At 62.0% G+C, this 14,437-nt stretch overlaps 1 protein-coding gene across 2 annotated transcripts in view; it reads right to left on the bottom strand.

Moving 5' to 3' along the window:
* Nucleotides 1–250: 250 nt before the first annotated feature.
* SCUBE1 (signal peptide, CUB domain and EGF like domain containing 1) overlaps nt 251–14,437 on the bottom strand; it is a 126,747-nt gene continuing 112,560 nt past the window's right edge. For both annotated transcript variants that reach the window (XM_060023990.1, XM_060023989.1), the window contains 8 exons: nt 14,125–14,328; nt 10,894–11,055; nt 9,420–9,587; nt 7,343–7,504; nt 5,526–5,723; nt 3,820–3,972; nt 3,356–3,435; nt 251–1,222 (listed from right to left, as the gene is read on the bottom strand). In XM_060023990.1, coding sequence (XP_059879973.1) covers nt 1,070–1,222; nt 3,356–3,435; nt 3,820–3,972; nt 5,526–5,723; nt 7,343–7,504; nt 9,420–9,587; nt 10,894–11,055; nt 14,125–14,328 — 1,280 coding nt within the window. In that variant the 3' untranslated portion in view covers nt 251–1,069. The remainder of the gene's footprint in view (nt 1,223–3,355; nt 3,436–3,819; nt 3,973–5,525; nt 5,724–7,342; nt 7,505–9,419; nt 9,588–10,893; nt 11,056–14,124; nt 14,329–14,437) is intronic.

Below are 14,437 nucleotides of genomic sequence, written 5' to 3' on the forward strand. Positions count from 1 at the left end.
GTCACGGCCTCGGGTCAGACACAGGCCCCTTCTAAAGTTTACCACGGGGCCCCGTGACCCCAGGAAGGGGTCCCAAGGGACACCGTTTTCCACTGCATTCCACTGGAGGGCAACGTGCTGGCAGAGCGTGGAGCCCAGTCCCCCAAGCGTTTGTACTCCACCGCGTGTCCAGGGCCGACCTGCCTCACCCCCGGTCTTGGAGGCTCCTGGCCTTTGTAAACAGACGTGGCAAGTGCTTGGAGGAGCAGTTTAATCGGTCAGGGAAGCCAGCGACAGCTGGGAGAAGACGGGGCGATTAATATTTACAGTTGCTAAAGAGAGTTCTCCTAAAGTACCCACAAATAGAAGTATATATATCTTTATCTTTAGATTCATATACACATAGTACTTAATTAGATGCTCTATCACGGGAAAGCAGAAATCTACAGTTTCCTCTCCCAGCACCTCTTTTCTGTCCCATCACAGAATCCTGAGAGCCCAGCCGCACTCGCCCGTGTCCTGGGCCCACGGCCAGAGGAGCTGGCGGGTGTGGACGCCCTGCCAGCATCGACACTGGCTTATCACAGCCCCCAGACGAGCCTTCACCACCCCTGCTTCCACGGCCTGGCCTCCTGTCTTGGATTCTGCCTCTGAGAGCCGCCCTGAGACATGGCAGCCATGCCCCTCTCTCCCCTGAAGCACCAGGCAAAGGGCACGTGCAACCTCCAAAGGTCAGCTCTGCCCGGGACCCGCCTGGGTGGTGGCCGAGCGTCCTGGGTCCGGGTGGCGCCCGCTGGTGCCAGCTCAGGAGAGGGCGCTATTGGTGTCCTGGAAGGAGCAAGAAAGGCTGCCTTAAGCAACGTTTTCCCACGGGGGCGACATCAGAGGAGTGCAGCCGGGCTGGGGTCTCTGCCTGCATATGTGGTCTCGCCCGCCACGGGCTGGCCAGCGATTCCTGAAGGGCAGACGCCACGGCGATTCCCAAGGCAGCGTGGAGGCCCACGGAGCCGCCTTTAGCTTCGACTGTGGAGGGGAGGAGCTCTCTCCTCCCCGGGTAGCCGGCACCCCAAGCAGGGCAGCTGCACCAGTGTTATTTGTAGGGTCGCAGGAACCGGGACACCTTGGAGCGCAGCAGTTTGATGAAGGACCGTGGGAACATCTCCTTGGACTCCTGGGCTGTGTACTTGAAGTAGTTCTGGGGATGCGCCAACACGTCGAAGAGGGCCTTGATCAGCTTCTTGTCCTGCAAGACACGTGAGGCCAGGGTGAGGAGCCTGGGGCCAGGCTGGAGGGCCCTGGCCGCTCGCCTCTGCGATGCCCGGCGCCCTGGAGGGGCCTGAGGGTGTCTGCAGGGATGGCGGAAGGGGGAAGAGGCTGGGCTGGCTGGTGTGCTTCAGGACCCTACAGACTCTTTGCCACGAATAGCTTTTCGGTTTTAATAGCCTAATTGGTTTTTTAATAGTCTATTCGTTTTAACTCTTGGAGTTCCAGTCACATTTTATCTTAAAAGGGTGCGCTGCAAAAACACAACAGCCAAACCCCCCAGGTTGAAAACCAGAGCACACGGAGTAGACAGCAAGGCTTTGGAGGCCGATAGGCCGGACTAGAAACCGCAGCTGCACCATCTCCTCCCTAGTGCCTTAGCCCTGGGAAAATGGCCCTGCTGCTCTGACCTTGAATTATTCATCTGAATGACGGGGTGATGATCCCTCCTCTTAGGGCTGGGCGGAAAAGGAAATGGAGTCTTGAGAGCCAAGAGCCTGGCCCAGGGGTGCTCGGCACAGGTGTGCCGCGAGGGTCCAGGCGGCCCACGCTCAGGCGCAGTCACTCACCAGCTGGGCACCCTCTCAGAGCCCAGCGTCATCTGTAAAGTGGGGCGATGCCACCCTGGAGGAGACCCTCCAGTGACCGGCAGCCACCGCACCGCGTGCTTCCTGCCCCACGAGCTCATCGTCTCAAGCGGCCGTCTTGGGGTGTGACTCGTCCCGGCGTGTGTGAGCGCGCACACACACACACACACACACACACACACACACACTCCCTCTCCCCTGTGTACACGTGCACCCACGTCCTTGGAGACACTGGTGGAGCTCCTCCCATGTGCTGGGCGCAGTGCCAGGTGCCGGGGAGAGTGCTGAGGGAGAAGCCCTGTGGTTCCTTCCCCATGCGGGGGGGACGGGGCCCAAATAATCACAGGACAGACCTAAACTGGCAGGCCTGACGGCCAAGAAGGGGGCCACCTGGGGCCCTCAGAGTGCAACCTGGCTCGGGAGGCCCAGAGGATAGGACGCAGCAGGGACGGGAGGACGTCCACTGAGGAGAGGATGGGGCGAGCGTTCCTGGGAGGCCGTGGCCAGCGAGGTGGGGAGCGGAGGCCTGAGAGCCGCCGTGGAGGCAGGTGGTAGCTGGCCAAGGCTTGGTCCTAAGAGATGGGAACACTTCTAGCTCTGAAAAGATGCTCCCAGCTGCAGGGTGGAGCTGAGGACAGAGGGCCGGGGCGAGCACGAGAGAGTCAGGCACTGTCAACAGGACAGAGTCGGAGAGGCCAGGACGACCCTCTGGTTCCCACTAAACAGACAGGTGCCTGAGGAGGGCGACGAGGGGCTTCGTGCCCCGAGACCCCCAGGTCTCATCCGGGTAGGGCAGCAGGGGGCAAACCTCTTGGCTTACAAACTGCCTACTGTGTGCAGGAGTGCTCCAGGCCTGGGCTCGGAGACTCTGTGAGCCATCCCAGTTTCTCAGACGCGAGGCGGGGCTCAGACAGCTTGCCTCAGACACCCAGCTGGGAGGTGGCAGCTGGAGCAGAAGTTAGCGAGGGACTGGCCGGCCCCGCTCTTACCCTCCACGCCACCCTCGGCTCCCAGGCTGGGGGTGCTGTCTGCCCAGGGCTGGGCCGGGGCCAGAGCCCAAGCCGATCCCTGAGTCTGGCTCCTCACGGTGACAACCTGGGCCCTGACCCGGCCTGTGCCCGCCGTGTGACGGCCACAGCCCCCAGATGACTAGGTGGCTCTGCTTCTCAGGACGTGGGCGGGATGAGGAGGGAGTGAGTCCCAGAGGCAGCGGAGGATTCTCCTGATTTTAAGAGACCACGCTGTCGGGCTCTCCCCATTTCACAGATGAGGAAAGTGAGGCCAAGAGCTCACAAGGAACCTGCCCACGGGCATGTCAGCAGGTTCTGGGCTAGAAGGACACATGCACTGGACCAGCCCTGCCCCTGGCCGCCTGCTCCCATCACCTTCTCTTCTCCTGTTATCACTCTCCTCTCCTCACTTCTGTGCAGGGCTGGGGTTGGGGCTGGGGGCAGGGATGGCCCTGGATCATCACAGGCCACCATCGCAGGATTATATGATCCCTTCCCACAGGGACGCTCACTCACTTTCAAAATTTCCTGGTGATTCTCCGAGGCGTAGAGCCGTCCATCGCGGACGATATCTTCTATTAACTTCTGGTAGTCCTCTGCGAAGGCCGCCGGTGAGGAAGGGAGGAAGGTGAGGGTAGAGGCTGAAGGCGAAAGTCCCTCCTGCCTCCTGATCCCGTTAGCCTCGGCCCTCCCCCAGGGCTTCAGACTGCGTGCCTTTGTCTCCTCCACCCACACTGGTCTCCTCCAGGTTTGATTAGCTAGAAAACCCCTATACAACCCTCAAAACCCTGCTTGGGTAGCACCTCCCTCTGAGGCCCACAGACACCACTAATAGTTCCCTCATCTGCACCACCCTGTCCCCGTTATGGGCCTGTCTGGACCCCACAGTCCCCCAAGGCTGGAGCTCCCTGAGGCCGGGGAGGTGTGATTTGGTTCGTGTCCCCAGGGCCAGCCTGGGTGCGCAGTGGGGCCACACTCACCGTCGTAGGTGACATAAGGTACTTGGAACCCTTTGCCGCTGTTGCCTTCATTGGATTTGAATTGGATCCAGAGCTTCCTGGAGCGGGAGGTGAAGGCGATGGGCCTCTCGTAGGTCTGGCAGGTCTCATAGGTGGTGATAGAGGTGGGTGAGGCTGGGGGCGGGGCAGGGGGTGGAGGCACGTCATGGTTGAGCTGCCCCAGATCCACAGCTCCTTACCCGGTCCCTGACCTCCTGCCACAGGCCTCTGGCCTCCCCACTCAGTCAGCCTTCCAGCACCCACAGCACCCAGTCCCCCAAACACTCCAGCTCTCCAGTCCCCGCACTTGTTCCCTCGGTCCCAAACGCCCTTCCCGACCCTCAGCCCCAGTTCCTACTTGTCCCTCTGAGACAAGTTTCTGTGCCTCCTCCTCCAGGAAGCCTCCCTGACTGCTCCACCCCCACCCTACTCTGTCTCCTCTCTGCTCTGTGAACACTGTACTACAGCCCTTCTCTATAGGGTTGTCACTGTCTCCCTGCCAACTGCTCCTCAAGGACAGGGCTCACGCCTGCACCCAGCACAGAGCCGGGGCTTGGGTGGAGGGTCAGTCTCCTCTCCCGGTGAGCAGATGAACAAGGGTGAGCCTGCTGACCCCTGGGGTGCCTGGGGCTGTCCAAAGGGTGCCCCACTTCCTCACTGCTCCCTGGGGGAGCTTTCCTGAGGTGTCCTCGAGGTGGGAGAGGCTGGCCTCCCTAGAGCTCAGCTCTGTGGACAGACAGTGGAGGGGAAGATGTGGACTAGGGAGGCTGGTGATGGGAATGGGTGGGGGATGGTCCTGGGCTGGGCTCTGAGTGGCTGTAGGACCCTGGCCGGGTACCTTGCCCTTCTTGGCCTCCCAGGCCGCCCATTCACACACTGGGGGCCATTTCCTGCTCATCAGCTGCACTGAGTGGGCGGTGCAGGCACCTGGTAACAATGCAGCACACAGTGGACAGGCCCTGCCCCCTCCCCCGCCCCCCCCACGCTCCTGCTCCTCTGGCTGGTCTCTGTGTATCAGACACATCCCAGGCCCCGGTGGGCGGACACATTTTTGTGTCTGTCTCGTTCCCCTCCTTCTTCCCTAACATTCTGACCTGGGGCTTGCTCCCTGGGGGCACTGTGGCCTTACCACAGCAGCAGCGAGGTCCCCAGCCGAGGCACAGGCCATAAGGGGTTCTACCCAGTCCCTGAGGGCGTCTCAGGGCTCCCCACCTTTCTCGCTGCCGTGGCCATTTGGGCATGTGCTCGTGCCCACCCACTGCTGAGGGGCTGGCCCGTCACCCAAAGTCTCACCCGGAGCCCCCATGGGGGTGGGGAGCTGGGACGCTGCAGCTCACAGAGCGGGGGAGCGGCGCCCTGTGTGAGTGCACAGGCTGGCCCTTCACCACCCCTCCAAGCACAGAGGGGGAAGAGGCCCTGTGGGGCAGGGGGTGCTCCTGGGGGCTCACCCTGGGCGGTGTGGCGGGATGCGGGAGAAATGGGATGAGAGACAGACTTGTGGTCAGCATCGAGACCACACCTGACCAGGTCCTGATTCCCACACTTAGGACACACCCTAAGCTCTCCGGACCTTTCCACACAGCTCTGGAAAGCCCAGCCCCTGCGGTCGGAGGTGAGTGCCCCGCGGAGCTGTGCCGTGGGGGAGGGGTGGGCGTGTGGTTGAGGCCTCCCCCCTGGACGGCACGTACCGCTCTTCCTCATGACCAGGACGTCGCCACACCCGTCCTCGATGGGCAGGAAGATCTCGGGGACCACGATGAGGATCCTGCGCTTGGGGGGCGGCGAGATGTGCCACACGCACTCGGCGTTGGCCGGGTAGTCGCCAGGGTAGTTGGGGGACTCGATGTAGCCCGTGTAGTCGCCAAGCTCGCCGCCGCAGTGCTGGTCTGTGGGCACCACGGCCCGTGCCCTGGTCAGGCCCGGCTGGCCCTCAGGGCAGGGCTGGTAGGTGCTCCGCCCCCTCTTTGGCCCCCCTCTACCCGGTCCTCCCTGCCAGCAGGCCAGGCTCCAGGCCGGTCTTCCCTCGGGGACCCCTCAGCGGGGGGCGGGTCCCCGTTCCGTGTTGGTTCTCGGAGGCCCAGCCCCGGGTGCCTCCTTCCTGGGCTGCCTCACCTGGACCTCCGCGGCCGGGCCTCGTCCTGGCCTCCTGCCTGGAGCTGCTCGCCCCCCCGGCAGGCGCGTCCATGCCCCCGCCACTGCCAGCTCCCCGCCAGCCCGCGCTCTCCTCCGTGTCTCAGCCGAGGCCAAGTGCGCCCCAACGTCCCCTTTCTCTCCACTCACTCGTCTGTGCAACCCTTTGTTCCACATCCCCTGTGTGCCCCCCAGGTGCCAGGTGTGGCCCTCCCTAGGGAGCAGCAGGCTCAGGGACCAGCAAGAGACACGCTTCCCCACCTTTGCAAGTCTAGCTAAGCCGTGCATCCTCAAAGAGGCCAAACGTGACTTTTTTATGAGCTAAACGGTTCCTAGCTTAACTGCATAAAGGAAGTTATGCAAAGAAAACTGAGTGTAAATACTAAATACACGTCATCTTCCCACACATTTACCGAGTGTAGATACTAAATACACGTCATTTTCTCACACATTTTCATTTAAAGATTTCCTCGCATCAAAATTTCTGGGAAACGTTTCATTTTCACCTTATCATTCCAGAAGCTTCCCTCCCACTTTTCCCCCACTTTTCCTCATTAGGACGTTTAAACACTTAAAACCCTGCTATGCTGAGCTGCGGCAGGAGGCCGCGAGCCCAGCGGGGGCAGCCCGGGCAGAGGGGACGGCGTCCACGTCGAGGATTAACTCTCCTTCACGGGCCATTAGGCTGTTCCAAACGTGACCAGCAGCCCAGGAAAGGAGTCACTGGCTGGAAAGTGATTAGGGAAAGGGTAAAATACCAGAACGTAGGCCCTAAAGGGCTCTGAAAGGTGAATGAGAAATCCCTAAAGACAGCACCCTCTGGGTTAGGCCCAGACGACTTGCTGGCGAGGGGCTCGGAGATCTATTTCCCAGATTGTCTTACGCTGCCACGTTTCTTTTGGCTAAAACGGGGCTTCCTACAGACCCAGGGCGGCCGTCTGGTCTCCCTCTTCCTCCTGCACCCTTGGTACACCCTGACCATCCTGCGCCTTCAGAGCTGCAGGGTCTGGCGCGGGCAGCTGCCCCACAAGCCTCCTTGGCAGGGGCCCTGACTCTTCCCTCCACAGACCCAGAGCCTGGAGTGGGGCCTGGCCCGGCCGAGGCACAGGTGAGCCACGGGAACCGATGAACGACGGCGCGATCAGGTCGCCCCGTGGAGCGCAGGGGGCTGGCCAAGCCGGCCGCACCTTCCACACCACAGGGTGTCCCACCGAGTGCATGTGCGGATGTGACGGGCCAGGCAGGAGTCACCGGCCTCCCGGTCTGTGTCACCGCGGACACGACCTGAGGTCAGGACTCCCCCTGCCCTCACAGCCTGCCCCCCGTCCCCTCCCGGCACCCGCAGCTCCTCGGCCGTGGGAAAAGCAGCACCTACTTTTGCAGTGTGTGACGTTGGTGGAGCCGTCGAAGTCTGTGCTGGTGTTGCCAGGACAGGTGATGCAGTGGTTCTGGCCAAACTCGGGCTGGTAGGTGCCGACAGGGCAGCGGATGCACCGGTGGGTGGTGGTATTGTAGTGGTGGCCGGGGGAGCAGTGCACTGTGGTGGGGGGGGACCGGTGGGAAAGGGCAGGCGGCATTCTCCCCGGGACTCCCTGCCCTTGAGGGCTGACTCAGCACAGAGTTCAAGGCCCCTCCCCATTGCCCGGTAACCTTCCACCACCCGCGCCCAGTCCCTGAGTGGCCGACCCATCTGCTCCCTGCCCCTGCCCGCAACAGTGCAGGGTGTGCCGTGGACCACGGGTTCTGAGCAGCGAGCCAGACAGACAGAGCCCTGCCCTGGGGCCAACATCGTACTCCAGCTGCGTGGGATGCCCGTCTGTCCCTCCACTGGGGATAATAAACGGAAAGTGAGATGCCGTAGGGCCGGCTGTGGAGGGAGGCGAGGGAAGGCGGCATCGAGGGGACCGACGTGGAGACCCGAGGAGTGTGGAGCTGGCCCGGAGGTGGGCCGTGTCTGTGCCAGCTGTGGCCGGAGCAGAGGTCAGGGGCCACGGTGAGCGCTGGGCTTTCCTCTGAGAGAGGAAGGCCACCTGGAGCTGCCCCGTGTCCCTGGCTGCCGCACTGGGAGTGGGCTCTGGGGGAGGGGGGAGCGGAGGCCCAGGCAGGCCAGGCCAGGGCCATCGGGGAGGGGTGGCGGTGGCCTGGGTCAGGGTCACTCTGCGTCTGTTTATTATTTTATTTTATTTTTGGCTGCACTGCGTGGCATGCAGGATCTTAGTTCCCCGACCAGGGATCGAACCCATGTCCCTGGCAGTGGGAGTGCGGAGTCTTAACCACCGGACCGCCAGGGAAGGCGCAATCGGGCTGTTTAGAAGCTAGAGCTGCAGGGGCTGCGGACAGACTGGGTGTGAGGTGAGGGGGAAAGAGCACTTAGAGTGACGCCAAGGCTCCCGTGAGCACCTGGCAGGAAGAGCCGCCGTGCACCAGAGGGGAGCCTGGACCTGTGGAATCTGAGATGCTTGTTAGATACGATGTGGAGCTGTGGCCTGGCGGGAGGGCAGAGTCCAGTTCAGGGGAGAGGCTGGACGGGGAACAAGCTGGCGGCACCCGTGCAGAGATGCTACCTAAAGCGAGCAGATGAGTTTATCCAGACTCGAGAGCAGCGCGTGCAAGGGGCCTGGGACGGCCCAGCACTTGGGGGCGGGGCTGCGGGAGGCCAAGTGGGGCCTGGGGCCCAGGCGGAGAAGCGGCAGGAAGAGCACCCCAAGGGGGCCACGTCCCAGTCTCGGGAGACGCGGACAGAACTGACTTGGGCTCCAGCAACTCAGGGACCCTGTGGGCCGCCTTGATGGGAGCAAACGCTGGGCGGGCGTAGTGCGGTGACAGTCGGACTGGCTGGCGGGGATTCGGAGAGAATGAGAGGAGAGGAAGTGGAGTCCAGACACTCCTTCTGCGAGGCTAACGGTAAAGGGGGGAAAACCCGGCAGGAGCCAGGGGGAGGTGGGCTGGAGAGCTGGGGAAGGTTCAGAGTCTGCATGTCGGGCCATCAGCGGGTGGGGAGGACTGTCCCTCTGTAGAGAGTCGAGCCTGGGGCGGCGGTGCAGCTTCGGTGGTGTGGAGGGGAGGAGGGGCCGCACTGCAGGGCCCCGGCAGCCCTGACGACCTCTGACCTCTGACCTCACCCCACTGCCCCTCCTCCCCTTCCTCCCCTCCCAACCTTCCTCCCAGTGCAGCTCAAAGCCTCCCCAGTGTCTTGAGGAGCTGGCGGCTGGGGGCTCAGAGCTCCGGGCTGGAGCCTCAGCGCCTGCCTGGCTCTCTCATCCGAGCCCTCAGGCAGGCCTGTGCTGGACCCCCGCCGTCCCTGTCCTCGTGTGCAGCACAGAGCTCGTCACCAGCGTCCACTGCTTGAGGCTCCAGGCTCCTCCTCTGACCGTGGAGGTTTGCCAGGGCAGGAAATGAGGGGCATCCAGGGAAACTGACCCCGAGCGGAGGGGTGGGTGGGGAGTCCTCACCTTTGGCCTCACAGTCTTGGAAGGCGGCTGTGCCCTCGTGCTTGGTGAGCAGTCCCCCTCCGCAGGGGAAGCAGCCTGTGCGCCCAGGCTCAGGCTGGTACGTGCCCACGGGGCAGGCCTGGCAGGGCCGGAAGCCGTCGGTGGAGAAGAAGCCTGGAGAGCACTGGCCTGCAAGTCAGAGGTCACGGCTCAGGCTCTGGGGCGGGGCGCCTCGGTCCAGGCGCGGCGCTCAGCTCAGCCCTCGCCTGTCCTGGGAAAGGCACCAAGGCACCGGGGCGGCGGGTCGTGGGGGAGGAGTGCCCTGTGTGGTCTCGGTCAGGCCTGGCTTTTCCCCTCCCACCAGCTAGAAGGGCCGTGGGCTGAGAAGTGGCCTTGCTCCAGAGCTGAGAAGTGTGGACACCACATGTGGAGGTGGGAGGTCATGGAGGCCGTTTATTTAGGGGGCTTTGCCCAGGGGGCGGGCCACACTGTCTTCACATGAGGACCTGGGGCTCTTAAGCTCCAGGCTGATGCTGCCTTGCCTATCTGCCTGGCTGGGCCTGAGCGGAGGGAGGGGGTTCTGTGAGGTCCCTAGGGCACAGCTGGGACAAAGGGAGGAGACAACACGTTCCAGCAAGATGTCAGGATGTAGAGGGTATTCCGGCACTGAGCAAGGCATGGGTTTAGTGCCCTGGAATTCTCTGCTCCCCCAGTGGCCTCTCTGTGCTCTCTGACAGGTACTACCTCCCCTGGGGCACAGACCACACTCTCCTGGAGGGGACAGGGGCCAGCCTGCAGGGACTCAGGGCTGGGCTCTGATCTCTTGTGTCCCCCAGAGAAGGCTGGAGGTGTCCGCCACCCTAAGGGTCCCACTCCCCAGCACACCTTTCCCCATCCATTCTCTTGGGTGAGCCCCACAATGGCCCGGGAAGGGAGGCTGATGGGGGGAAGGCTATAAGCCCATTTCACAGATGAGGTTAAGTGGGGTAAGTAAATGGAAAAGCTCTTTGCAAACCAAATTGTGCTCGGTAAGTTGAAAAAGGGCTCTGCAAACCGTCCACAGGCCAACTGTAAAGGTCTCTGTGTAGAGCCCATTCTCCCCAAGTATCTGGCCGCACTCCACAAAGCTTCCGACAATGATGGGTGCCCCGTGACGTGTCACGTGTTTGGTCAACTATAAAGCACTACGTACCTCCGCTATAAGCGGACCTGTAAATGAGCAAGTGGTAAACTGTGAAGTCCTTTCCAACCTGCATGGTGCAGTTTTAAAGGGCACCAAGTGCAGCCCAGCGCCGGCTCACCGCCGTGCACTCTGACACATGACGCACTTTGTAAGTGCAGCTGCGTGGAAGTCCTGACAGGCTCTGGAAACGGCAAAGAGCTTTACAAGAGACCACAAGGCACCCGGGCCTTTGCCTTGGGAACCTAGGTGGAGACAGGAGGTGCCCTGTTCCCCCACCCCCGGCTGCTCTTTGCAGGGAGGGCCCCTACTCGCCTCCACACTCGGATACGTTGCGGGCACCGGCCAGGCCGAGCCCGTCGCTGCTGGGGCACGGCGTGCAGCTGAGCTGGCCGTTCCCGTCCTGGTAGGTCCCCGGCGTGCACGGCACACACTGGCCTGGCTCTCCGCTGAAGTAGGTGCCAGGCCCGCAGGTCACTGCGGAGGCAACGTGGAGAGACTGCTGGGGGCAGAGGTGGGGAGATGCAGCCAGGCGGTCTGGCCGTCTGTCTGCTGGTGCCTCAAGCCCAGGCTCTGCCCTTCCACATAGGGCCCGGCTCTCGCCCTTGTGGCTCCAGGGGCACAGAGGGGCCCAGACCCATCCCAGAGGAGCCAGGCGGTGGTCATCTGTGAGGACCCTGTCCTGGTCTCATGCGCCCTCCTGCCTGCTGCCACTCAGGGTCCCCTGCAGATCCCTCGCCTCAGCCCTCTCGTAAGTGTCTCTGCAGGGACTTTCGTCCCCTCTCTGCTCCACAGGCTGCCCTCCAGCCCTGGGCCCTCGGCCTGTGTACCAACGGCCTCCTAGATGCCCCACAGTCAACTTCATCCAAACCACGCTCCCCTGCCGGCTCCCCCTTCCTTCCCCGTGAGGTGGAGCTGGCACCTGAGGACGTGGGGCTCAGGTGCAGAGGGGCTGGGGGAGCGACAGGGGCCTGGGGGCTGAGGATACAGAGATGCTGGGCTGAGGAGAGCCAGTGTGGTTGGCTGCATTGGCCACGTAAGCAAAACTGATGAGTAAGTAAGGGAACTGACGGAGAAAATAAGTTAAGGAGAAAGGGAGCTGAATGCCTCATGGGACAAGATATTTAGAAACATGGAAAAATAACATGAAAAACAAGTTAGAACGAATACTGAGGTACTGAATTGGAGGTACTGGTATGAACTCATGGTTTTATAAAACACACACACACACACACACACACACACACACACACACACACACAGAGCTACAGGAATAGCATAGGTACATAGGTCTCCAGGTAATATATGCCTACCTATACTTTCTAGTTCTGTCCAATGAGAGGGCAGTGACACTCCAGTAGCAATGAGTACCTCAGCTCTCGCTTTCTACACACTCTCCTCCTCTAAAAGGAACAGGGGTCCTTGGAGTTTTGGCTGATTCCAAGGCAGGGGAAGCACAAGCTGAGTCTGAAACGTCTTTAGTGCTGGACACTCAGTGAGTGACGGAGCCGCGTCAAAGGACACAGGGGCCGAGCTGATGGGGCGCCCACTGGCTGAAGCGGGGGCGATCTGAGCACCGAACTAAGCCACGTTAGGAGTGGATTACAAGCCAGTGAGGAATCTGTGAGTCCACACTGACATAAATGCATAGGTATATAGATACATGCCAACATGTGGGAGAAGGGAAAGCTCTCTCTTGCACTAGAATGCTAATAAATGTAGGAGGGATGATAGAAGTAGAGAACACGGCTTGGCAGCAAGTGTAGAGGTGGCTAATTTGGCGGCTGTCAGCGAGTGGATGGTAGTTTGATGGGGAGCGGGGTGTCGTGCACACTCCAGTACATCCCCACGAAATCCTAATCGATTGCAGAGGGAAAATGGTGAATTAAGGTGGAGGAACCAGAGGTGGACCAGGGCAATACCCTGTGCCTCCTGACGGGGGCGCCGAAGAGCAGACGTGGAGCGTGGTTTTCCCGCCAAGAACGCAGGCCCTGAGTCTCGTCACCAGGAAACACCGGATGCAGCTGAGGGTCACCTTACAGAACTTAGGGCCAGCCGGGGGCAGGACAGGAGAGGCAGGGGAAGAGCCAGGAACTGCTCCAGATGAAGGATTCTGGAGACATGACCACTAAACACAACGCGGAGAGGAAAGGGATGCTGTCGGAAGAGTTGGAATTTAGCAGGTGACGTAAAGGGACACAAGCGCGCCACACGCACGGGAAAGCGTGACGGCGCGAATGCTGTCAGACACCGCAGTGGGGGGATCTGCGTGAAGAAAATACGCAAGTTCTTTGTTCTGTCTGGCAGTGTTTCTGAAAGTTTGAAACTTTCAGATTAAAAATAAGTGATTAAAAATAAAAGAATGACATCCCCGAGTCCCTCCCCCTCCCCCCTTGCGGGGAAACGGCGCTGTGCCCACTCCACTGCCCCTCCCCCCACTCCTAAATCCCACCTCCTCTCCAGCGGCTCCCAGCTTGTGTCTCCGGCCCAGGCTACACTCTGTGCTCCAGATCTGTGGCTCCAACCTAGTCAGCGCCTTCACCAGGACGACTCAACGAGCGTCTCAGACTAACAAGGACAGCTGGGACCCCCGCCTCCGCCAGCCCCCTCCCCCAAGTTTCTCCCAGATCTGAAAACAATGCCATCTCTGCCCAAGTGGCCGGAACCCTTGGAGTTGTCCTTGAAGCCTCCTCCCTCACCTCCCTCTCCAAAGCGTGCTCTCAATTTCTCTCTTCCTTGTCCGCCTCTCCTGCTGCCCCTGGTTCCAGGCTCTACCATCTCTGGCTAGGTCTCCGCTCTGCTGCCGCCCCCCACTTGGCCTTCCCACGGCAGAGGGCGAATGAGGCTGCTGCCAGCTCAGCGCGGGCCAGTACTTCCCAGCGCGCCCAGGGCAGCACTGGGGCCAGCAAGCCCTCATCTGGCCTGTGGATACGCTCACCTGGTGGCTGCCTGCCTTCTCTCCCATGTAACCATCAACCCCACTAGAACCAGGACTCTGTCAAGTTCACCTCTGAGCCACCGGGGGCTGTCTCTAAACCCGTCGCCTCTGGATGGGGGCCGGTCAGGTCCCCAGCCTCGTTCACGGGACCTGGCCGCCCTGCCCACGGCCCCTGCGGTGGCCTGGCCTTCCCTGCGCCCGGCAGCACCACCCCCGCCCCGCCAGGGGGCCCTCAGCCTCCCGGGCATCTTCACTCTGCTCCCCCTCTGCCCTCAGCTCCCACACGCCTCCGCTGGGAAGGCTTGTCGAGCCACACGGACTGGTCCCATGCCCCTCACACCCCTCGGCTGGGGCCTTGCTGTCCCGCCCCTCCTCAGGACCGCGGGCAGGGTCGCACGTACACTCGGTCCCGGCGCCAGGGGAACGCTCTTTAATGCCAGCCGTCACGTCTAAGTGCCGCGGCGCTTCTCCCCGGCAGGCCTCCTTGTCTCCCCCTGTCCTGGCCTGACGTGTCTGTCTCCCGTGGGCTCTTTACCTGGGCCCACACGGAAGGAAGGACAGAGAAAGTCCGCAGGGCGACACTGGAGTGGCTGAGGGCAGGCACTCACCGCATCTGCCGTCCTGCAGCACCTGGCCCGTGCCACACGTCCCCTGGCCCTCCAGGGCCTTGGCCGGCCGCTGGGCCACCTCGTACTCAGCGCCTGCGACCTGGACGGAGAAGTGCTGCCGGCTGACAGACTTGCGCAGGGTCTTGACGGCGGCCTGCAGGCTCTGCTCCACTCGCCTCCGCACGCACTCGGCCTCGCAGGTGTCTGCAGGGGCGGGCGAGACCCGAGCTCACGACCCCCCGCCCCGCCGCTGCAAGCCGTCTCCCCGCCAGGCTGCCCTGCTAGGCGCTGCGCTGGGCCGCGCCTCTGCTCA

This window comes from Delphinus delphis, chromosome 11, assembly GCF_949987515.2.
Source record: "Delphinus delphis chromosome 11, mDelDel1.2, whole genome shotgun sequence".
Lineage (NCBI taxonomy): Eukaryota > Metazoa > Chordata > Mammalia > Artiodactyla > Delphinidae > Delphinus > Delphinus delphis.